Genomic DNA, 24,623 nt, shown 5'->3' on the forward strand with positions numbered 1-24,623 from the left:
ACGACTTACGACTTTAGTTTCTTGTGAACTTAAGAGCTAAATTAAACACTATAACTCCTGATATTTCAGTCACATTAGGTGTTAATGTTTAATCCAGTAAAACTACACTATTTATGGACATAAACAATGAACCTAAAAACACAAAATACCAACAAAAAGTTAAAATAAAAAACATATAAAGCCAAGATTCAGATGATTATCAGAAATGTTCTTAGAAAATCCATCACAACCCATCAAACATACATCAAACAGAGTCTACCTGACTGAAATATAATCTATTAATATGATTGTTTATTCATATTTTTATCATTTCCTGGTTTCCCGTCCAGCCTTTTCTCGTACAGGCAGATTAATGTGTCTTCTGTTCACCCTCACTTGTCTGACACTCATGCATGTTTATTTTCATATGACTTATTGATTTACAGAGTCTTTCATTTTCAACAGCTTGTGTGCTTTATAGGCGAGAACATTAAACACTAACACTAAACAATAAGGTCATGACTATGACAAACTTAAAAAGAAACTTGTAAAGAAAAAAAAATGAAAGAAATGTTTCATAAAAAAAAAAGGAAATATTTTGGATTTTGCAAATGATTTTTTAGCATTTCATTTCATTGTCCAGTCTATTTGTATTTTGTGGATTTAGTGAAGGTTTATGACTCTGAACACTAGAAAGTTTTGCCGACTTCCTGCTGCTTCCTCCACAGATCATCTTATAGTTTTGTCACCTTACAATCAAAAACCTTGTTGGAATTGCAGATGATGAACCAACAACAGTTGTGAAACTCTTATCAAGTGGAATAAAAATGTTAAACAGTAAAAAAAATGCATTTACTCAAAACCCATTAAGTGTAACATGCATTTGGTTTCAATCCCTCTTTACTCTAATTCTCCAAAATAAAATTCTGCTACAGACAAATGCCACCTGCACAGTGAGAAGCTGATCTGTGTGTAAACTGACCTCAGTGTAAACGCAGCTCTTTTATGAAGGTTTGTTAGAGAACAAACAGCATCATGAAGACGAAGGAGCACAACAGGCAGGTCAGGGTTTAAACAAAACGAGATCTGAAGCTTTCAGCGTCCCACAGACCTCTGTTCAATCCTCCATTTTAAAACACAAAGTGTGTAGCAAAACTGAAAACCCACTAAGACGTCACGCTCGATTTCAGCTAACAGGAATTAACCAGAAGCACAGGAGATAAAAACTGTTGGTCCTGCTGTCCAACAATGAGGCTTTTTATTGAACGCAGCTCATTGTGACATGATTAACAGCATAAACAACGGAGGAACTTTATATACACAAACATTGTCCAACACACACCCAAAGGTTTGGATTCAGGTGTTTACAAATACACAATATATTGGGCTTGTATTAATTTGTGTTGTTGGCTGCTGTGGTTTCTCATTTTTCTCTCTTTCTGCAGGTGCAGAAGCAGACTTCTATTTTCTACTCTCCTTTTCCTTCTTCTGGACTCTTGACTAAATGTTTACAGTTGTTGCACTGGTGGGCTGAACTTTAATGGTTGGCTGATTTATTTATTTACATATTTATATACATTTGCTAAGTTGTGAATGAGGAAGAAGGATCTGGGAGGAGAGCGTGACAAAATACGTTTTGAGATTTAAGTGCACACACTACAAATTATTGTTTGTTCACATAGATAAATGCACTCTCATCAGTCGCACTGCATGCTCAGATTGTTGGCACAAATATAATGCCATAATTATCAGCAGCTTAATACAGAGAAATCAGACTGGAAGGGCAGTTTTTGAGCAAAACTGCAGGATCCCAGTTGGAAAATGTAAGTGCAGATAAAACCTGGGAGTGTGATGGCTGCATGCCGGCAGAGCACTTGATGTTTCAGATGGTTCAGGGAGCAATGCACAGAGAGGCAGGTGGCAAACAGAGACCAGGAAACATGAAGCAACCAGAGGAACCCAGCAGGGGGCGAGTGGTGGTGGAAACCTGGAAGCTTGATTGCTAGACAAGAAAACCAGAAAGCAAAAAACAAACTAGAAGAGGGCCTAGAAAGAACAGCAAGGCAGAAACAAAACAAGAGTTCAAAAGAAGGGCGACACAGAGACAGTCTGAACTGCAGGACCTTAAAGGCAGGAAACCCAAAGCCATGAAGTCGTTAAGCTGAAAGCACTTATTGTCAGAAAAATTGTTTTTTTTAAAATAGAATTTTAAAGCAAACTTTTGCCGCATTTTTAAATTTGAGCTACCGAATAATAAAACTATTAAAATTAACAAAAAGGTCAGATTTTTGAAGAAACTGGATGTGTAAATCATTGTAGATACAAAACATAAAAAGACCCAAAGTTTCTGAATTTCCTGGGTTGATTGTTTTCTTAAATGAGAAGTAAGATTTGCTTTTGAGAAAAAGTAGGTCAATGCTTGTGTTTCTAGTTAATCCAATATTAAAATAAATGCAAAAATCAAATTAATAAATTAGAATCTATTTTTTACTACAGTTCTAAGAAGATGTTGAAAATGTTGAAAAAGCTTCCATCTGCATCGACCGTCTATGCTTTCAGGCCGGATTTGCTCCATCTGGGCCACTCAAAATCCATCAGAGGGCTGCAAATGGCCCCCGGCCCACAGTTTGAACACCTTTGCTCTGGAGACTGGTGGCCAGTAAACCCAGAAGGTCGGATTTGATGGTTTGGAGACCGTCACTGGTTACACAGCTGCTTGGAGGCTGCTGATGCAGCAGACGCTCTGGACTGAAGATCAGGAGTTTGGTGTCTGCAGGATGTCGGCATCTTAGAGTTTACAAGCCTGCACCTGCGGCAGAAGGAAATCTATTGCCGGGACTTTACAGATTATTGTTTTTAAGATCATAATGTTCTTTGCAGGTTGGGCGTAAGCCTTTGTGTTAAGCAAGAAAAATTCAAGTGAATTATTATCTTCCACAGTAAAATCTTATGGTACAATGAAGCAGCTGACTGATTGATAGGCTGAAATTTCTTCAACAATGTGGCTATTGTTAAGTGGAGGAACAAGAAGGTGAGTTAAAAGTCACGGTCCTGGATCAACTGGTCCATCCACATGCCTGCTGTCATCTCATTAAATGTGGTTTCTGACATAAATGAAAACAATCACAAGAACAAACTTCACATGTTTAGAAAAACTTTGTCCATCCAGAGTAAAGCTTCAGCTCCATCTGTTTTAAACGGGTCAGTTTGAGAGTCTGGAGCAGATCCAGAACATCAATCCTGGAATGGGATTGTGGAAAATGTTGCTGAGCGACTGGGAAAACTTTACTACGAATAAATAATTTCTAATATCTCTGAATTAATTCTGTGAATTTTCTGATCATTAAAGTCCAAACTGTGTTCAGCTCAAAGCTTCTCCTAAAATCCACTTCAAGTTTATTTTCAGGTCAATTAAATCACAATCTTGGATTATTTAAACCGAAAATAATAATGTAAGCTGAATGAAATTAACTTAACATATAACTAGAGATCAAACTTTGAGGTTGTTCTTTAGCTCTTTCTGTTTTTGTGAGTATGCTTCTATTTCTGAACTGCAGATTTGACTTTTTCCAAGCATTTTAATTTTATTACACCTTTACATAGTTTCCAAACTAGCAATGTTTACTTTGCTACTCAAACAGCAAAGTAAACATTTCCATGAAACTGAAAATTTTACAACTTCCTCAATGTGATGGAAAAACACACTGTGTTGATCCAAGATCAATAAGATGTGTGACAGGTGATTGGTGCACAAACAGTGAGCCCTGAGGCACACCCAGCGTTCGCAGCGTTTAAAAGGCAGGAGGCTGAGCTCCTTCTGCATCCAGCCTCAGACTCCTGGACTGACAGGTAGCCTCCTCTCTGCTCACATTCATCTCCTCTCTTATTGGTTTAATAAACTGCATTTATGTTCCAAGACTTAAACTTTTAACTCAACAACAAAACTCTGTTTAGATTTGGATTTTTTCAGGTCAGAAGCTTCCCTGCAGAGGAAAGGCAAGATGTTTGCAGTTTTCCTCTTCTTCCTTGCCATCTCGATGGCGGCTGTTCCTCTGGTAAATTTGAAGGGAGAAAAATAAAACTAATTTGTTTCATCCAACACAGGGAAGGCTGATGTGTTTAGAAAAATTGGGTTTGTAAAGCAGGATCAACAGCAAATATCCAAACTGTTGTGAAACAGAAGAAATGTGTTTTGTCATGAAATGCTAAAATCTCTGTTTGTGTTGCAGAAAGCAGATGACAGTGAAAACCAAGTTGGTGAGTAGAAAAAATGAAAGAAACCTGAAGTGAACCTGAAATCTCTTAACGTGGGGATTTCTTCCTTCCTCCCGCAGAAGAGAGCACGGACGTCACGGATGTCATCTCCAAAGCAAACGCTGGAATAAGTAAGACAGCAATTTCACACAACCCAACAACTTCGAATGTAATTTCATATTTACAAGTCAAGAAAAAAAAAAAAAGAATCATCATCTATTAATAAATCGGCTGATTTATTTCTCAAAAATTAGCTTAATGGTTTGCCTTTGTCAAATCTTCAGGCATGATAAGAAACTGGGGATTTTTTCATCTGTATTTCAGATTAAAAATAAAATAGTTTGCATATTTTCCCTACATTTCATTAGTTACTTTATTGAAATATTAAGAAAGTGATCAATCTGTTTATTTGCAATCTGTACAATTTACTACCAGGATAGCAAAGCATTTTAAAAACATTGTAATAAGGGGAGGGTAAAGTAATTTTATTTATGCAGCACATTTTCATTAACAGGGCAGTTCAAAGGTCTTTACATGAATTAGAAACAAAACAACAAAACTAAAAGTAAGACAAAAAGGTAAAAGTATGAAACTACATATTGGTTCCTCATGTTTAATAAGAATAAGAATAAGTAGCAGTAAAAGACTTTGTAGAGTCCTGAGAGCTGAATACAGCCAACTGGAGCGCTTACATTGGCCAATTCAACACAGTTTGTCTTGTTTAAGAGGCAGAGCTCAAAGAAATAGGAGTTTATGAAAATGCTTTGGTTCATAAGAATAAGTGTTTATCACTCTTTTGTGGCTCTGCAGAGACTCCACTGATCTACGGTGACATTGCACCGAGCAAATCGAGGAACGCAGTCCCATGCACAGCCACCGGCTGCAAATGGCCCAAATCTGGACGCTATGTCTACATTCCCGTCTCCATCTCCTCCTCATACTGTGAGCACAACCAGCACCTGAATTCAAAACTTTAAAATAGAAACAAACTCTTACATGCTTCTTTGTGTTTTTGTCAGAAGACAGAGGGAACAGTAGATGATGTCTGTGTTTTGTAGTTAGGACGTTGGTGTAAAATGTTTTTTGTGTTTGTTTTTGCCCTGCAGCCTCAGCAGAGCGTGACATCATCATCCGAGGCCTGGTGAGCTTCCACTCCTCCACCTGCATTCGCTTTGTCTGGAGGACGAGCCATGTGGACTACCTTTACTTCTACTCTGGAACCGGGTAGGAACGCAGTCACACACTCACATGCTGTGATTTTTACTTCCACACGTTTCCACTGATCTCCTCCTGATCTCCCCGCCAGGTGCTGGTCCTACCTGGGCCGTCAGGGCGGACTACAGGCCGTGTCTCTGAGGAAAGATGGCTGCCTGTACCACTCCACGGTGCAGCATGAGGTCAGCCACGCTCTGGGCTTCCACCACGAACAGGTCCGCTCTGACAGAGACTCCTACGTCCAGGTCCTCCCCCAGAACATCATCCCAGGTCGGCTCACTCACACAACCGGGGCTTAATACTTCTATCTGCAGAACATCTTCAGCAAAGAGGAGAGCATATGGCTAGACCTGAAAACAAAAGTATTTTAAACAAGTCATAGATTTCTGTATTTTCCACATTTGGACAGAAACTCTTTGTATTTGAGTCCATTCAGCCATTCATAGGGGACTTAACACTTTCAAATGACCTAAATCAGACAGAGAACTCAGTGGTTTTTGTGTGGGGAGTTTGGAAACTGACATTTAAACTGTAAGATCACATTGCCTCATGTTCTACTTTTATCTATTGCAATGGACATTTTCCTAAATAAAGTGACAATTTACAAAGTTGCATGTTTTTCTTAACCAGGGAACGAACACAACTTTGAGAAGATACAGACTAACAACCTGGGCACTCCCTACGACTTCAACTCCGTTATGCATTACACCAAGTGAGTCTTTCTTCAAAATGACCTTCTGTTGTGCTACACCAGGCTTGTTGTTTTCAGCCTGAGTGCAGATGCATTCTGTTCATCACTTCCTCCTTCTTCCAGGTATGCCTTCTCCAAAAATGGCCAACCGACTCTCCTTTCCAAAGCTAACCCTTCTCTCGACTTTGGAAGGGCCACATCGATGAGCGCCAACGACATCGCCCGCATCAACAAGCTCTACGGATGCAGTGAGTAAAATATTAAGCTTTTTTAAAATTTCTCTAGCATTTCCAGGAGCTCGTGTCATTGACAGTACTTTTTCTCTCAGCTTAAATTTCAACAGACTAAAGGAGAAACTTCAGCTCGCCAGCGTTACCCGGCTCTGACCTGCTCCTCTCACAAAATCTCATCTCAAAGCAGCAGAAACTCTTTTTCTGCTGTCTCATTTACTATATATCTACATAACTACATAACTGCTGAAGACAGTTGTCTCTTACAGAAAGAAGCAGATTTTTGGATCAAATTAAAAAATATATACTACAGGTTCTCCTGCTGGACGAGTGTGGTATTACATCTCCATCTGCCAGCTTCAGAATACATATTGGTGTTTATCGGTGAAGGATTTCTTAACAAAAAAGTTTTTCTTTTGGGTTTGGATTGGCTTTCTTCTTCTTTTTTTGCATCTACTATAAAAAAGGAATGTTCCAATTGAAAATAAATCTAAGGGTAATTTTGATTAAGTAAATTATGTTGTGGCATAAAAACTGTGGAAGATGGATTGGACTGGTCCTAAGATGTCTCAATAAAAGTCAATTTTTCAAGAATGTACAATCTATGGGAATGCAAAATGTAAAAGTTCCCCAATCACATTTGACCTAAATAAATGTTTTTATCAGCATAATGTTACAAGAGCTCATCCCACATGTTTGGTTCTTGTGACCAACATGTTTGTTTTCTGAGATTTAATGTTGTTGTAATCCACTCAATCAAATACAAAATAAAATGTGATCATTCCAACATCAATGTTTCTTTTGTCTCTGTAACAGCCGAACATTAGGGACGAAGATCAGGGTTTCCTTTGTGCTGCAAATCCACCACAAAATAAAAGCCTCCACACATTCAGTATGAAATTGTTTTAAAAACAAATGTAATGTAAAGCATATAAGATAAATAAAATATATATACATAGCCTATATTTATGCACTTATACTAACCATAATCAAAGTTTTAAATGAGTTTAAATACAATGAAATGTTAATTCTTACTTTATTTTGAAGTAAGAATTAACATGTTTGTGACGTGTGAGACAGATGAGCAATGAAAAAAGAAATAAGTCCATCTACCTCCTTCCAGAGCTGCTATTGCCATCTGAAGAAATGTCCTGCTTCTGGTCAAAAACAACCAATCAGAGCCAGGAGGAGGGGCTTAGCGCTGCTAATCACCCTCCTGTACGCTGCTCAATCTGCTAATGGTGGAAAAACAACTTAAAGTTACAGGAAAACTGTTTATCTGCCGTCATCTGTGGCTATGCTAACTAGCAGGCTATGTTGTGGTGAACCAACTGTAGCTTAGCAAAAAGCAAGTGGATGAAAGTGATTGACAGCACTAAGACCCTCCTCCTGGCTCTGATTGGTTGTTTCTGACTGAGTGGTTTGTTTCTGCACAGGATCTCGATTTTTGCACAGATTATCTGTCTTATATGATACTGTCAGAACATAATGATAATATTAACAAATATGTAAAAATATTTTTTATATAAAAGTTACATTCTGGAGCCGTAAGTGATGAGTTACTGAAACTTTCGTCATGAATACTCATGTTAGAAAGGATGTAGCTTTTAATTTGCTAGTTGAGATACAGAAAAGCTGACTCACAAAATGCCACTGTGCCTCATAATATTAACATATTTCTGTTCTGCATATGGTTGATATCATGCCCTCCCTGCACAAATGGGGGTAGAATTAATAAGAGCCCAACTACGTGCAATGAAAGAACAGGCAAAGTAACAAAGATAAAATAAGCAATAAAAGCAGAACAATAGTAACACAGCCGTCCTAATCCTCCAGCTCCAAGACTTAAAAACAGGAAAACAAATGAGTTTTCAGAAGAGATTTAAAATAACCCACATTTCTGGGAGAAAACAGCCCAACATGTGGGAGAGCTAAAAGCATTTTGTTTTCAGATGGGATTCTGTTTCTTTTCCATTTTATATTTTATTTAGTGACTTTGTAGAAAAAGATCTGCTTCTTTATAAACAGCAGCTGGACATTCACATGAGCTGCATGTCGTTAAAAACTGCTACATTGTGCAAAGACAGGACCAAACAAACAGTAACAAATTTCAGCAGCAACTTGTAACATCATTGGTTTATTTTAGGAACAGATTGTCTAGTTCTGGATTGATCTCATCTGGATTAATGACGGATATAAAAAGCTTGGTCAGCGTTTTCTTGTGTCAGACTGGATCTGAGCCTCAGCTGCTCCTTCAGGTAAACGGCTCTCTGACTCTCCTTTAACTCTCATTTCTTTTCTTCATCATGCTTACATGTGTCGGCTTTTAACCTGAAACAAAAAGAAAACATATTTTCATTACGTTGAAACTTCAGGACCTTCATCATGATCCCGGTTTTTCTGTCCCTCCTCTTCATCTCAGTGGTTAAAATGGTAAGTTCATGACGTTTTACTGATTCACCTCACAGCTTAGATAAAACTGAAGATTTATGAAAGGCTGAGCTTGGTTTCAACAATAAGTTTCAACATTTAAAAGATTTAGAACAAAATGATTTTTGATTCATTTGCCAACAAACATGCAGCAAAGCGTCACCAAAATGATGCAGTTTTCTCACGTCTGTGTTCCAGAGTCCGGTAGTAGAACCGGCTCAGTCTCCCAGTGAGTTTGAAACAAAGATCCTTTTTATCTGACACATCAAATGCATAAATTTAACCAAAGGTTCTGGCAACATTTCTTTCTCAGAAGAGTTTATGGATGTCTTTAAAAGCGTCCCACAACTACAAGCTGACAAAGGTGAGACACAAGCTCACAAAACAAAAAAAACTAGCAGATAATAATAAGAAAAAATGATTATTTTAACAGTAATCCTTAAAATAGCAACAAATACGCATGTTTTTGATGTCAGATTAATTTGAAATTGCAGTCTTGTTTTTGCATTCCTGTCTGTGTCTGCGTGTCATTTGCTGTGTTGCAGAGCCAAAGCGATATGACGACATTGCTATGCCAAAAATCTTAAAGAGGAATGCTGACCCGTGCACCATCATAGGCTGCAAGTGGTTCAAATCCGGAGAGTTCGTCTACATACCGTTCTACATCGACACTAATTACTGTAAGCGTCATGTGAACAAGACAAAAAGACTTACAGATGAGGTCAAGTTGACCACACCCGCTGCTGAAACTTTATGCTTTTTCAAACATTTCCCAAGTGCTGTTAAACAGATCAATGATTTTTCAGTGTGACTTTTCCGAACATCCTACTTTTTATTTTGGATTCTTACCATTTTTTTTCACAAAAACCCAATTATTACCCCCCTTAAGAACTGGCCTTTTTATTTAGCCAAAGCGCAAACCACTGCTGTGAAATCAGGTGCTTTCACTTGTATTCAATCAATGACCAATAAAATTCTCATTAAGGCTTTGAGCCGTCACCTGAGGAAACATCGCGCCAAAAACAAAATAATTCAGTTTAGACTTGACAAAAAGAAATGGGTGATGCTCACAAAGCAGGAGAAGAAAATGTAAAGACTTGCTACAGACTACAAAACGTGACTGAATAGAGCAATGACTCATTTTGTCTGTGGAAGGTTTTGATTTTCAGGAAAGAATTTGGTTTCTGTGAGCAAAAACTAAATAAATGTAAGCATCCAAAATAAACAGAAAAGCTGAATTTAAAAACACATTTTTGAATCTTTGAAAAAAACTTAGAATTTCATAGGGTGCCTAATAATTTTGACCTTATCTGTATTTTTAGTAATATAGGGACTAAGTTTTTTTTTTTTTTTTGCAGCTCCGGCAGAGCGAAACAGAATCCATGGAGTTCTGGAAAGATTCAACAGATCCACCTGCATCCGCTTTGTACCGTTTAAAACGAAGAATTCTGATTACCTTTATTTCTATACTCGACCTAACGACGGGTAGGAACATGAACACACACACACACACACACACACACACACACACACACACACACACACACACACACACACACACACACACACACACACACACACACACACACACACACACACACCTTCGTATCTCTATTTTCTTTGCTGGGACTTTTACTTCCATTCATTTGAGCATTCTTGTTTCCAGTTTTGTTTGTTTCTTTATTGTTTATTTTATTGTTTAAATTCAGTTCTGAGTTTATTACTTTATCTCTTTGGGTGTTCACTTAGATTTTGGGTTATGATTTGGTTACTTCATTTAGATTTTGTCACAATCTTCATGTCCAAAATCCTCCAGTTACAAACCAAGCTGCTGTGATCGCTGGCATTTTTATTATCTCCATCAGATTCTGCTTATCGATGTTTCTGAGGCCAGATGAGAAACACGAGACGATGTTTCCCTTTTGTCCTACTGCTTCACTTCCTGCTCCTGTTTTTGCTTCATTCTTGTTTCACAGTCCTGTTTTATTTGTATCAGGAGAGGAGGTGATAGGATACGAGTTTCAAGTCATAATTCGGTTCAGTGAACCAAATTCTTCAAAAGACAAGATTATGACTAATAATTATCAAAAGGACCAAAATCATCAAGTCAAAAGCCCTCACAGATGAAGAAAAATAAATAAAATGAAGCAAATAAAGTTGTTAATTTTTGTGGAATTTTTTGTAGGAAATAGATGTTATTTATTGTCGATGACAAACTTCAAATTTTGCAAGTTTGCTGTGTTAAAGTAAAGACATGCAGTTTTCAGTTTCTTTTAAATTTATTCTCAGTCATAAAAACGGGATTTGGGACACTTTCTTTCAAGACTCTTGCCATATTTAGCTGAGTTTAATAGATTCAATAAAAGCTGATCTGGCTACCGCTGGATTGTCAGTAAAAGTCTCCAGACGCGGTTCTACTTATTATAAAAGTTTAGTTGTGGAAAAAAAACAAAAAACAAACTAAAAACAAAATATTTGTGCCATTATTAACATTTTCTGTTTAGGAAGATATAAACTTAGCATTGAAAACATCATCCTAAAAAAATTACAAATTGGAGTCAGGGCCAAACAAAATTAATACAAGGACGGCGAATGGCCCCCGGGCCACAGTTTGGACACCCTGTTCTAGAATAAACCTTTTAGATTTCTGACTTATAATGATCAAACGACGGCAGAAACAGCTAGCCATTAGCGGTTAGCGGTTAGCTCTGTGTGTGCCTGTGTTTGTATTCCAGGTGTTGGTCCTACATTGGCCGTCAGGGAGGAGGCCAGTTCATCTCTCTGGAGAAAAATAAATGTCTGCGAACCTCTACGGTGAGCCACGAGGTCCTTCACGCTCTGGGCTTCAACCATGAGCAGGTCCGCATCGACAGAGACCAATACATCCGCGTTTTATTCCAGAACATCAAGCCAGGTTGGTAACATCTGTTTCGATATAAACAGATGGTCCATTTGAATAAGTTGGTTCCAGTTCAGTTGGTGTCTCCTGTTTCTGTTCACACTGTAACAACAACATGAACTTTTCCTGTTTGCTCTTTCACAAAGAGCAAAAGTTTAACTTTTGGAAGGTAGAGACCAACAACATGGGATCTCCTTACGACTACAACTCTGTCATGCATTACAAGAAGTAAGTCTTTCCCATCATGTGAGGGTTTTTTATTTAAAAAGAAAAAATGCTGACACATATTTTCCATGAATGTTTTGCAGGTATGCCTTTTCCAAAAACGGGCGGCCAACCATCGCTGCCAGGTCTCGTCGAGTCCACAGCTTTGGAAACTCATACGGGATGAGCAACACTGACATCAACCGAGTCAACAAACTTTATAACTGCAGGGGAAAATAAAGCATAAACTTTTAACATTTCTCAAAACAAAAAGAAATATTCTAACAGAAGGTTTTTAACACTAATCATTTAACGTCAGTGTGAACCAGAAATGATCAAACTTAGTTTACAGAAACCAGGAGTTATTTTATCTTTAACTAGTTACATTTACTTTATTATGAGTCACGTTTTTGAAAAATTTACTTTTATTAGTATTTTTACTACACTGCACTTTTTACTTTTACTTGAGTAACTTTATTATGAAGTATCACTACTTTTGCTTGAATAAAATTAAGTCTCAAAAATAAACATGTTTTAAAATTCAGCACTGCAGTTTTATTAAAACAAACTGATTTGGATAAATGTTTTGTTGCCAGATTTCTTTTTGTTACTTATATGAATTATTGTCATCTTCATCCTTAAAATACCAAAACTTCCACTTAACTTTATACTTTGACCGTCTGATGATGATGTAGCTTAAATATGAAATGATTTGATTACTTAGTACTTGAGTAAACTTTTTACTTTTTTATTCTTGAGTAATTTCTGGGATGGCTACTTTTAACTTTTACTTAAGTAAAAATATCTTTAAATATTGCTTCTCTTACTTGATTACAACATTTGGGAACTCTGTCTCTCTAATCTGAGTTTATCTTCCATTTTTCCACAGCCTAATGCTGTGAAACATGTTGATTTTTCTGTTTTTTAGTCTGAAGCATAAATCATGTTTTGCATATATTTAATGCTATAGATATTTTTGAAGAGTTGTGTGAACAAACACATTTTGTGATTCTCATGCACTTTATTTTAGCTACATTCAGTGGAAATGCATCATATTTTCCTGAAACACATTTTAAGAAGGTGTGACACGACGTTCTCATCACTGCCTCTGATAACATCTTTGCATTAAAAAGCTATTTTAGTTCCTGTTTGTTTCAGCAGTTTGCTTTCTGCATGTTCAACTTCTTTCAACAGGGTTAGGATGGGATTTTTTTAATCAATCAAATTTATTTGCATAGCAAATTTCAGCAACACGGCAGTTCAAAGTGCTTTACATCACGAAAACATAAGAAAACATCATAAACACATCATTTAGTTGTGGAAACTAACAACAGACATTACATTTTGTCAGGCGTCGTCATTAAAATCATCATTACGCATCAAATATGTTGGGCAATGTTCCATTTAAAGCAGCTGGGCTTTTAGTCAGATTTAAAGGAATTCAGTGTTTCAGCAGTTTTCTGGAAGTTTGTTCCAGATTTGTGATGCATAGAAGCTGAATGCTGCTTCTCAACCTCTGGTTCTGGTTCTGGTTCTGGTTCTGCTCTGCATCCTGAGCCAGAAGACCTGAGAATGATTTCTAAACTAACAGTGTCTTAAAGTTTATGTTCTTTCTGAACCAACGGTGCCGCCGGTTCTGCTGAAAACCTCAGCAGCCAGCCGCCCTCGTCTTCTGGACAAGAACGAGTTTTTATTTTCTGTCCCTTTTTCATCCTGTTTTTGGACGTGTGGACATTTTGTCTTCACAGAGTGACTGCCAGTAGTTTTAACAAAGAGACTGTTTGTGTAATAATCCATCTGTAAAGTTGGGCTATTTTGTTAATAAATTCTGGGAGTTGATTAGAAGTAAGTGATCGGTGATCATTCCTCCTCCTGCTGCTGGTCTGAATTCATTCCTTAATGAGAGACTAAGACTGGCTTATGATGCCAGAGATTCTGGAATTAGTGCTTCAATTCAATTAAAAAAACTTGAACTTTATTACTAATTTAATTAATAATAAATTAACTGTAATTAACTGATTATATAAAGCAGACATTGATGAACTCTGATCCCACCGGGGCTGAATGTGGCTGCTGCTCTTTGTACAATGCTCTTTATTATTAATGCATTGTTTTAGAGTGAAACATGTTTGAATGGCTGAAAATAAGGATATAAACAATGTTAAGGTTTTTAAAAATACATACAGGACTAGATTGATTCAGTTAATGTCCCTTAATAGATTAAAAAATAATTTGAAAATGACTTTTTCTATTTATTCAGGTTATTTTCTTCTGATAGGAACATTTTATCTGATAATCAGGATTATTTAAGTGTGCTTAAAAAAGCTGTTTCAAAACAACGATTGGGAACAGATAGCTGAGTGTTTGTTTGTGTTTTTTACTTTTGTCTCTAAAACCCTGAAGTCATTTCAACACTTCCCTGATCTCATCTGGTCTCTGCTTAAAAATAAGAACTGAGGTTTTGTGCAGAAGTCAGAAGTCAATTTAAGGTGGTACTGTTGTTAGTTCAACTAAGTTTAAGATCTGCAATGAATAACATGCTTTCCCTACAAAAAAGTAAATACATCAAAATAAAATACAATAAACAGGCAACTTTATTTGCTTTGATTGTATTTATTTTGTCACTTTGGTCTGAAAGTACATTTGACTCGACTATTTTGGACCATGTGACAAAAGGTTTGCACAGCGCTGCTCCATGTCATTGTTACAAACCAGATTAACTTCTATCCAAATCTTAATGCCATCATTTAATATCACTGATTCTTTTTCTCTTGACACATCCAGCATTTCAGCTTCAATCATACAATCAGAAATTTAAAGGAAATTTACCAATTAGGAGGTTTTATGATGTTTCACAAGACTCTTTCTTACAAAAATCATAAAATCATAACTTCTGTAACAAGAAGACAAATATATGTCAACGTTTACTCAATGTTTGTTTTTTTTTTTTACTGGATGACAAAAGGAGCATTTAGTTACAATAAATGAAAAAATAAGATTTTTTAAATCAAATTGCTAAATTAGAATCATAAAAGTTTATTTCAAGTTGAAAGAAAATCCTTCGACTTTCCTCCTTAGACAAACTGAACTGAAGTCAGATGGGTAGCCTGAACAGCTTAAAGGGGATTAGCTAGTACACAAAATTCATATTTTGGACATATTTGTACTTCCATTTAGGAATCAACTGCTTCTAAAAATCAATCACTAAAAAATAAAACCCAGTGGTTTTATTGGTGATTATGTCTTTTAGTGTCTGTAAAATGAGCCCTTTTAAAACATCCCGATTGTTCAATCACAATTGATGGGCACTGCATCGTTACCTAGCAATGGGCACTGCATGGTTGCCTAGCAACCCAAGTGATGCCCCAGGCAGTTTCATCAGCTGGTTTTACTACTGTCTGCGCTGTACAATGGCTGCTGGAAAAGACTGTTTTTTTTGGTACTTACCATCCAGAAACCATTTGCTGCATCATAGTTGGTTGTACAGGAGGCCCTAGTTCTGCTTTTCAAAGATGTAAAGTTGTATTATTGTGTATTTTTTTTGCAGCTATTTTCATGTGTGAGTGTAAATGTTGAGTTTGAGGGCGTGGTACTTTAATTTAGATTTAAAGTGACAGACGCTCCTTCTGAATTGAGCTGGAAATACACAGAACTGATCAGATTAAAATCCCATTTCCTAAGAATAATTATGTGAAAAATGCAATGAAAATGTTTGTATAATGAATAGATCCTTCCTAACCTGTCCAAGGAAGCCTAATAGATGAAGAGAATCCAGAACTAAATGTAAATTCATCTCATGAAAGTTACAGTAGATATGTTTTTTTTCTTATTTTCCTAAATTATCTATATACATATAAGCACAGATGCCCAAACTAATCCTGAGCATTTTCTAATGACTTCACATTCACACAAAGACGTCTAGAGTTTGTTTAAATGTTGAAAGATTTTACCAGGATGGTGTCAAAGGAAGGAGTAACATTTAGTTTTATGTTATCACGTACATAAATGCAGAGTTTTGCCATGTAAGGTCCGAGAGGCGATTCACACACAGAGCAGGTTTCTAGTTCTTATGGAGCTCCAACAGTTTGTTCAGCATCAGCTCTGAAGGCCTTGGATGATTCCTGGTTTTAAATAGTTCACTGCCAGGCCTCTGCAGAACCGGTTGCATCATTCCTGATGATATACATTTTTCTGTACTTGAGTCTCTGTCTTTATCGTTACAGAGTCATACATCCTTCAGGGAGACATCCTGGTACCGAAAACCACAAACAAGAACGCAGATCCATGTGTTCTGAAAGGCTGCCTGTGGCCCAAATGTGGACGCTACGTCACGGTGCCGTACTCCATCTCTGATAGCTACAGTAAGACGTTTTGCTTGAAAAGCTTTTAAGGCATGGATAAAAAATACAATGGTTTAAAGCAGGGGTGTCCAAAGTCGGTCCTGGAGGCCCGGCATCCTGCACGTTTTAGTTCTCACTGGTTGTAGTAACAACCTCTCCAGCTTGTCAATGTTCCTCTTAAGGTTTCTAACGAGCCATCATTTGATCCAGGTGTGTTAAACCAGGGAGGGAACTAAAACATGCAGGATGCCGGGCCTCCAGGACCCACTTTGGGTACCACTGTTTAAAGGTATCACAGTGTGAACACAGAGAGTTAAAGGAGCTACTATTGTGCTCTTCATTAAATTCTCCTAGTGTATTTCTGCTATTGCGTCTACATACATTCTCTTAGACATGTTGCTCATGATTTACAAAATATAATATAAAAAAACCTGCCAGTTTCTCTGAAAGCTCATAGAAGGAACATCTTGGCTCCTTTGTAGACGTTTTTTAAAAACCTTGGTGTACCTGGAAGTAACCGACCCACGCCCACTTATTCATGTTTCATTAATCAATAATTAACTAAACAGATTTAAATGTTTTTGTAGCTCAAGAAGAACGCAAGACCATTCTTGGAGGGCTTCAGAGTTTTAAGCGGACCACCTGCATTCGCTTTGTCCCACATAGTAACAAGTATCGTGACTACATCCACTTTGAACCAAAGAATGGGTAGGAACACACTCCTCACACACATTCATGGAGTTTGCATGACTGCATCCATCAATAGTTGATTCTATTGGTTGAACATGTTGGCTTAAGTATGTTGTAATTAACTAAAAGTTGCTGTTTTGATACATAAAAATCTTATGTTATATTTTTCACCCATGAAACCCACCATTCTTCACTTGCACAGTGCATGCAACAGGTTGATGTTGCATTTGGGTTCCTTCTGTACTGAAATCTACAGAGAAAGCACAGGAAGAGTTGTTGTTTATCATATTACATTTGATTAACATCCTGCCTGTTTTTCTCTGGTCTCCATGTTGAACATGTCAGGTGTCTGTCCAGCGTGGGACGTCAGGATGGAGGACAGTTCATCTCCCTGGAGAAACCTGGCTGTTTGTCCCTCCGCACAATTCAGCACGAGGTTCTTCACGCTCTGGGCTTCAACCATGAACAGGTCCGCTCTGACAGAGACAAATATGTTGAGATTCTCTTCAAAAACATTAAGGAAGGTAAGTTTGAAGTTAAAAGAATCTGTTAATTCTGTACTGTATTTTTTTTTGTTTTAGCAAATCTGTATTTTTGAAATATTGGATTTATTCCCAAAACATTGAGTCAGGTCAGCGTTCCAGTTTAATTGATTTTACTAAAGTTTTCAAGCAACATAGCAAATATTTAAGGTTAAATGTTTGAAAATAACTGATAAATACTTTGTCTTTTCTTGACTACTGCACAGGAAAAGAGAGCAATTTCAGAAAAGTAGAGACCAACAACTTGGGAACTCCCTACGACTTCACCTCCGTCATGGAGTACGGAAAGTGAGTTGCAGGAAACTTCTCTCCCACAATGTGATTTATTCAAACTTATGAAATGCAGGGAGATGTAGCCCGCCATGGTTGATTAGTATTTCTGATTGAACTACAGAATAAACAGAACTATGGTGAAATAAACAGTTTAAGCTTCTTGAAGAATTAATCAAAATATTAAGTATGTATTTGTGTCTTTAAGATATGCATTCTCCAAAAATAAGTTGCCTACCATCGTTGCCAAGTCCGATCCTAAGTACGACTGGGGGCGAGCCACTAAGATGAGCACCAATGACATCGCCCGCGTCAACAGGCTTTATGGATGCTGTGAGTAATAAAAAATGTTTTAGTCTTAAAATTCTCTGAAACTCTTTATGTAGTCTCTAAATGTCTCTATTTTCTCTCAGTATAAAATGACTTGGAGAAATCAGCTCAACAAAAGCCAAGAATTGATCTGACACATTTTTAAGAAGGTCTGAAGCCACCTGCTGGTCAAAGGTTGCATTGCATCTCCTGTTGATGGGAGGTTCCTCAGCCAACTTCATGCAACTTTGATTTGAATTTGCTTATTGCTTTTTACTTTACATGGAGCCTCTATGTAAAAGAATAAAATTATCATTTTTATTAAAGTTGTATTCATTTCATTAATATGCACTGAGTTCCAACAGTACAAACACTGTGGATATTCTATAAATCCATATTTTAATGGTTATCATTGAACATTTGGATAAAGGCAATCTGCTTGACAGTTTAGTTTTCCATGAAAATCCTGCTTGCAGTGTCATAAAAACCAAGCTAGCTTCAGTTCACTAAAGTTCAGGTTCACAGACGACTCCATTACAAAGGTCCACAAGACGGAAGTTTATAGCCTTGTTGGTAAAAGGGACAAAAGCTGAAAACATCTCTACTCCCAGCTAGCTAAGCCAGACAAAAACTGGTTTATGAGATCATCTGTCTGCAGACCTTACCAAATAGTCACATATTTAATGCTGTAAGTGGACCATAGACAATCTCATTTGCTTTATTCTTAGCTAAATTCAGTGAAAATGCTTCATATTTTCACAAAATACCTTTTTAAAAAGTCAAATCAATTCAAGTTTATTTGCATAGCACATTTCAGTAACAAGGCAGCTCATAGTGCTTCACCTCATCAGTCACCGATTACGAAACAAGCAAACAAAATCAACCAAATACGCATCTGACATGTTGGTCAAAGTTCCACTAATCAAAGGCAACTCTAGTAAAGGTGTAGCCATACTATGCTCGTCGCTGGCTCTGTTAGCATATTCCCACTGTATCGTTGCTTTAGTTTTTCTACTTGCTTTCTGCAGGTTGTCCTTTGGACCGTTATGGTTTCCTGAATGTGGTTGCTGCTCTCTGTGCTTCTTCTTTACTGCTGCGCGTTGCAGAGTGACAGTCTGGGGTTGAGCCAAAGCACATTGAATTGGCTTAAAATATGAATGTTGTGCGAATAACAAAGAATGGCCTAGTCAAAGTAGAGATTTAAACCAAGTTATGTTGTGGCATAACCTTAAGCAGTACAATGATGCTCAAAAACCTTGTAATATGTTTCAGTTAAAGTAAATGAAAGAAGATCGGGTCAGTATTGATTAGTCAGTTATCATGAATGCTTGATGGCACAACCAGTCAACAGCTAAATGCTTTTCTGCATAGAGCCAGGTTGCTTTAGTTTGTCTCTAAAATTAGAATAAAATATTGACAATCCCTTGTCAGGTAGCAGACAGACATTGTATTTTATTAGCTTTTATCTTATGGACCAACACAGGAACTGAAGACGGCGGAAAATTGGTTTATAGTTTTCAGTTTTTATATCACCCTAAAAAACCCTAAAATTTCTAACTAAACGTCTGTTTAACTCTCAGTCCCTCCACAGACTTCCTGCTAAGATCAGGCGATGTTTTGAAATCGCCTTTGTGGTTTTAAGTGAATGAGAAAGTTCTAACCACAGACTGACACACTTAACTATCCGTTTGTGTTTTAAAGCTGACGTGTTTGCTTTGTTAGCGCCCTTAAATTTTTCATATTATTACATACATTTCAATATCAATATTGGTAATTTTCAAATAATGATTTTGTTTATTGACCTGCGTGTTACAGCAGCATTGCATGCACAAGCATATCCAGCACCTTTTCTGCAATCTGAAAGTTCCCGTAGCTTCTGACCATTACCAATAATGTGAGAATTGACTTTTAACCAAGCGAGACATTTCCTGCCACTGAAGTTATGAGTGGGTGTTTTTTCCTCTTATGTGGAAAAGACAGGAAAAAACAGCTGTGGTCACTTCTAGTGGTTGACCTGGTTATAAAGAGCAGAGCATCGGTTTCATGGAGCGTCAAACAGCCACTTCTTCAGGCCTCTCTGACTTCATCTCTCATTAGGTAATGTTGCACATTGTGAATCTGCACATTACTGGCAAAGAAAACATAATTTAACTGTTTTACTTTCATCTGCTCAGGTGTTGAGCTTCAAAGAAACTCCACAATGACTCCAAATGTTCTCTGCCTGCTCTTTCTTTTGATGGCCGACGGGTCTCTGGTGGGTTTTACGTGTGTTTTGGCTTAAAAATAAGCAGACTAAGGAATATAAATTGAGAGTAAATAAACATTGTGTGACTTTGTGTGTCTGTGTTGCAGAGTGCACCAGCTAAAAATGAGGATCCAGTTGGTGAGTTGAATCAAATCACATATTATTATGTTTGACCAGAGTTGGGTAGTAACTAGTTACATTCCTTGAGTAACTTAAAAAAAAAACCCAGAAAAATGAAATATTTTTACTACACTTTTCACTTTTTAGTAAAATTTTATTTTGAAGTACATCTACTCTTACTTGATTTTCTCCCCACTGAATGAAAAACAAAAATGTTTAACCAAAAAATTGCCAGACTCAGAAACACACTGGTAGTTTTTGTTAGTTTTTGGTGGAAATAAACTGATTTGGAACATTTTGTAGTGTTATTTTTTGTTACTTATATGAATTATTGTCATTTTGGTCCTTAAAATACCAAAGTTTCCACTTAGCTTTCTATTTTGGTCCCTATGATGATGTAATTTTTAAATATTGATGGTTGATAATTTGATGAGTTACTCAGTATTTGAGTTGACTCTCTAATAAATCCTTTTGCTCTTACTAGAGTTCAGTTCCTGGATTCGTCTCCATGTCTGTATTTCCCTGATGGGCATTTCAAACCTAAACTTCTTGTATTCTGTTTCCAGATAAGTCTGACAACATCCTCGAAGTCATCCCAAGACCCAAAGCTCAATTTCGTAAGACTAATATTTAAATGATAAATTCTGTAATGAGAAAAATACGTCAAGACTTAATTGTTTCTCATCATTGGGTGATAAATGGACCATTTTCTTGCACTAAATGAAAAGTGAAATAGCATTGGCTGACATAATGCTGCCAAAAACAAAATATTATCCTTCTCTTGCTATTAGCTTCTTACTTTTCTTTAAAACAGAAAGTGTTTTTTTACATCAGTTCTCGTGTCTCTTTGTGCATCTGCTCTGTTTTCTCAAACTGCCTGTCGATGGTGGAAGATGGCCGCCCGCGCTGAGCCAGGTTGTGGTTCTGCTGGTGGTTTCTTCCTGTTAAAGGGGAGTTTTTCCTCTCCACTGTTGCTACATGCATGCTGAGTTATCGTAAAGCCAGTGACTCAACGCCATCTGAGGGCTCCCTTAGATAGAAAACTAGAATAGATGGATGCATGATTGAATTGAAATATCTTTTTTTGTGAAGTGACTTGAGATGACGTGTTGTGATTTGGTATTGTATCATTAAACTGAATTAAAGTGAGTCTTCATCAGTTCCAGAAACAGTCATACTGCAAGGCGACGTGGCGGTTCCTAAAGCTACCAGCAGGAATGCAGACTCCTGCTACCTGAAAGGCTGCAAGTGGCCCAAACGTGGATCCTACGTCCGTGTGCCCTACTACATCTCTACTAGCTATAGTAAGAACTTCTGTCCCTATTAGCAGGCATGCTAATAAAATATACATATTCTAACTATCAAATAAAACAATGCCATATGTTTACGGTACTACAGAATTAATACAAAAATTTAAGAAAGAAAGGATGCATGATCTAATTCATAGATTCAAAGTGGAAAAGCTACAACTGTACATTAAGTACTTTTTTAATAATTTTTTTTGTTCAGCATGTTGTGCCCTAACACTACAATGGAGTGCTAGGGCCATACTTAGAAAAAATAAAATAAATAAAATTACAAACAAAATCATGAAATTACGAGAATAAAGTCAAATGAGAATTGTGAGAATAAAGTTGTACGATTCTGACTTTATGCTTGTAATAAACTCATAAAATTCTTGTGATATGATGAGTTTATTGTCAAAATTTTATGTATTTTTTATTGCCTCAGCATGGCATTAATAATCTGTTGTACCTTTTCTGTTCTTCATAAAATTACAAGAGTAAGAAACTCATGTTATCGTGTGTATTGGCTTTCTGCTGGCGGCTTAACCACTCATGACTTGCAGAAGATAATTTAATCACTGCCAGTTTTTCTGATTTCTCCTCAAAGATCCTTTGAATCCTCGAAACTGGATGTGGAAACATTTTATCTGCTTTGAAAATGCATTTTTTTAAACCTTGATATACTTGGATACAAGTTACCGGCCTATTGCCATTTATTAGTTTTTATCAGTCGAGAATGAAATGAAATAATTTAAATAAATGTAAAATTTTCTGCAGCTCAAGAAGAACGTAACGTCATTCTTGGAGGACTTGAGAGCTTTGAGCTGACCACCTGCATTCGCTTCGTCCCGTACAGCAGCAACGATCAGGACTTTATCTACTTCAAATCAGAGGAGGGGTAGGAACACACTGTTCTCACACACACACACACACACACACACCCACACACACACACACACACACACACAGGCATACAATCCTGGTACTTATATGGGGACCGATGACTTTGTGTTGACTTCTACTCATTTTAGTAACTGCATTTATGCCCAGTCATTTTCTCTAACACTAACCATAATGACTATTCCTTAAGGATTAATCAACCAAACCTCTAAACAATCTATACATACATTCTGGCTTAGAAACGGCAGATTGAGCCTAAGAATCACATGATCTTTATGTAGACAGTTCTGAACACACTTATAGCCACGCCCTGTTATGCATGTTACTGTTTTTCTCACTTTTTTGTGTGTAAAATAAGAATGTGTCTAAATTTAGACAATGCGGTTTCCCTGATGTAACCAGCATAAAAAGAAGAATATCAGAAATATTATGTGTTAGGGAGGTCTGAGGTTCAAAATGCAGGAAAACATTTAGAATAATTCTCTAAAGTAAATGGAGTAAAACAAATGCAAAACCATTAACATTGTGGGTTTTTTTGTTTTGTTCTCCATGGGGAACATGTCAGGTGTTGGTCCTTCGTAGGACGTCAGAGGGGAGGACAGTTCATCTCCCTGGATAAAGATGGATGTTTGTCCCACCGCACAATTCAGCATGAGGTTCTTCACGCTCTGGGTTTCCACCATGAGCAGGTCCGCTCTGACAGAGACCGTTACGTTTGGATTTATCCCCAAAACATTAACCCAGGTCCACACTCCAGTTTGTGTTTTTACAGTTTCCAGATAGAAAATATTTATGGTTAAATGTTTGAAAATAACTGATAAATACTTTGTCTTTTCTTGACTGCTGAACAGGAGCAGAGAACAATTTCAAAAAAGAAGTGACCAACAACTTGGGAACTCCCTACGACTTCACCTCTGTCATGCATTATGGAAAGTGAGTTGTAGGAAACTTCTCTCCCATGATGTGATTCATTCAAACTCATACAAAAGCTTGGAGATTTAGCCTGGCACAGTTTTTTAGTTTTTTCTGATTGGACAACTTTTTAAACTTTTGGAAGAGGAAGGCCTATCTGGAGAGCCATACTGAAATAAACAGCATAATCATCTTCAAGAATCACTCATACTTAATTTTAATTATATATTTGTATCTTCTTTAAGATATGCTTTCTCCAAAAATGGGTTGCCTACCATCATTGCCAAGTCCAATCCTAACTTTAACTGGGGGCGAGCCACTAAGATGAGTACCTACGACATCGCCCGCGTCAACACGCTTTACAGATGCAGTGAGTACTAAAAATAGTTTAAAAGTCTTAAAAATCTCTGAAACTGTTTTAGTTGTCTCTAAATGTCTCTACTTTCTCTCTCAGAATAAAATCTCCTGAAGAAACAACAACCAATAATCAAGAATCGATCTGCTGCAAGAACATAATCAGCTCATAAAAAGTAAAACCGCAAAAATCTGGCCGCTTTTTAAAAAGATCATCTGGAGCCACCTGCTGGCCAAAGGTTACATTGCATCTCATGTAAATGGGAGTTTTCTAACCCAGATTTATTAAAAGCTTTGATTTGAATTTGCTTTTTGCTTTTTACTTTGCAGAGAGGCTGGAATAAAATCATGGTTTTGATTATAAATGTATGTGTTTTTATTGATCAGTGTATTAACTTCATTGCATTATTAAAGGCTTCTAGACATGGATAAAATTAATAAATTTTTCTGGTTGTTTTTTAAGGTGTCAGTTGAATAAAGTTCAGCATTTGTGTTGAAGTTTCGATTATTTACAGCTAAGAATTAACAAAGTAGCCGTTTATATTCACACCCTTATTCTGAAGTGGGTGGAGACTGTTTATGCAGCATTTTTCATCCCCAAAAACCTTTTCAAACAAAAAATACAAGAATAACATCAAAACACAGACAATGGAGAACAAGATGTCAAATACAAAGTCAGTAAATAAGGGCATTACAGAATATGTCAATTGAATTTAACACATTAGCATTAGCTTCTGCTAAAAACCAGGTGCA

The 24,623-nt window shown here is 37.0% G+C and overlaps 4 protein-coding genes and 1 long non-coding RNA gene across 6 annotated transcripts; all 5 read left to right on the forward strand.

Moving 5' to 3' along the window:
- Positions 1-3,729: 3,729 nt before the first annotated feature.
- Positions 3,730-7,158, forward strand: LOC106923717 (high choriolytic enzyme 1-like). Of its 2 annotated transcripts, XM_014996947.2 has the most exons (10): positions 3,730-3,828; positions 3,934-4,034; positions 4,209-4,236; positions 4,314-4,364; positions 5,044-5,175; positions 5,340-5,457; positions 5,540-5,718; positions 6,079-6,160; positions 6,263-6,387; positions 6,468-7,158. In XM_014996947.2, the coding sequence occupies exons 2-10, from the start codon at positions 3,981-3,983 to the stop codon at positions 6,470-6,472; spliced, it is 774 nt and encodes a 257-aa protein (XP_014852433.2). In that variant the 5' UTR covers positions 3,730-3,828; positions 3,934-3,980; the 3' UTR covers positions 6,473-7,158. The 2 variants fall into 2 exon arrangements, with proteins under 2 accessions (XP_014852433.2, XP_087860617.1); XM_088004491.1 differs by lacking the exon at positions 6,468-7,158 and having other exon boundaries at positions 6,263-6,395.
- Positions 7,159-8,744: 1,586 nt separating this feature from the next.
- On the forward strand, positions 8,745-12,484 carry LOC106923718 (hatching enzyme 1.2-like). The gene is made up of 8 exons (XM_088004643.1): positions 8,745-8,802; positions 8,998-9,028; positions 9,113-9,163; positions 9,345-9,490; positions 10,130-10,284; positions 11,535-11,713; positions 11,845-11,926; positions 12,007-12,484. Exons 1-8 carry the CDS (start codon positions 8,755-8,757, stop codon positions 12,140-12,142), a joined length of 828 nt encoding a protein of 275 aa, XP_087860769.1. The 5' UTR covers positions 8,745-8,754; the 3' UTR covers positions 12,143-12,484.
- A 2,744-nt stretch (positions 12,485-15,228) lies between these two features.
- On the forward strand, positions 15,229-17,497 carry LOC106923721 (high choriolytic enzyme 2-like). The gene is made up of 4 exons (XM_088004644.1): positions 15,229-15,259; positions 16,105-16,263; positions 16,830-16,950; positions 17,278-17,497. Exons 1-4 carry the CDS (start codon positions 15,229-15,231, stop codon positions 17,483-17,485), a joined length of 519 nt encoding a protein of 172 aa, XP_087860770.1. The 3' UTR covers positions 17,486-17,497.
- Positions 17,498-17,676: 179 nt separating this feature from the next.
- LOC148160295 (uncharacterized) lies at positions 17,677-18,379 on the forward strand. The gene is made up of 3 exons (XR_015762567.1): positions 17,677-17,762; positions 17,953-18,077; positions 18,158-18,379. It is a non-coding gene; the product is annotated as an uncharacterized LOC148160295 (long non-coding RNA).
- A 1,670-nt stretch (positions 18,380-20,049) lies between these two features.
- Positions 20,050-24,235, forward strand: LOC106932790 (high choriolytic enzyme 1-like). The gene is made up of 10 exons (XM_088004490.1): positions 20,050-20,150; positions 20,228-20,307; positions 20,406-20,436; positions 20,985-21,035; positions 21,579-21,722; positions 22,482-22,602; positions 23,170-23,348; positions 23,456-23,537; positions 23,762-23,886; positions 23,971-24,235. Exons 2-10 carry the CDS (start codon positions 20,254-20,256, stop codon positions 23,973-23,975), a joined length of 792 nt encoding a protein of 263 aa, XP_087860616.1. The 5' UTR covers positions 20,050-20,150; positions 20,228-20,253; the 3' UTR covers positions 23,976-24,235.
- The last annotated feature ends 388 nt before the right edge of the window (positions 24,236-24,623 follow it).

The sequence above is a fragment of the Poecilia mexicana genome, unplaced genomic scaffold, assembly GCF_051168715.1.
Source record: "Poecilia mexicana isolate PSO_F unplaced genomic scaffold, ASM5116871v1 scaffold_3, whole genome shotgun sequence".
Classification (NCBI taxonomy): domain Eukaryota; kingdom Metazoa; phylum Chordata; class Actinopteri; order Cyprinodontiformes; family Poeciliidae; genus Poecilia; species Poecilia mexicana.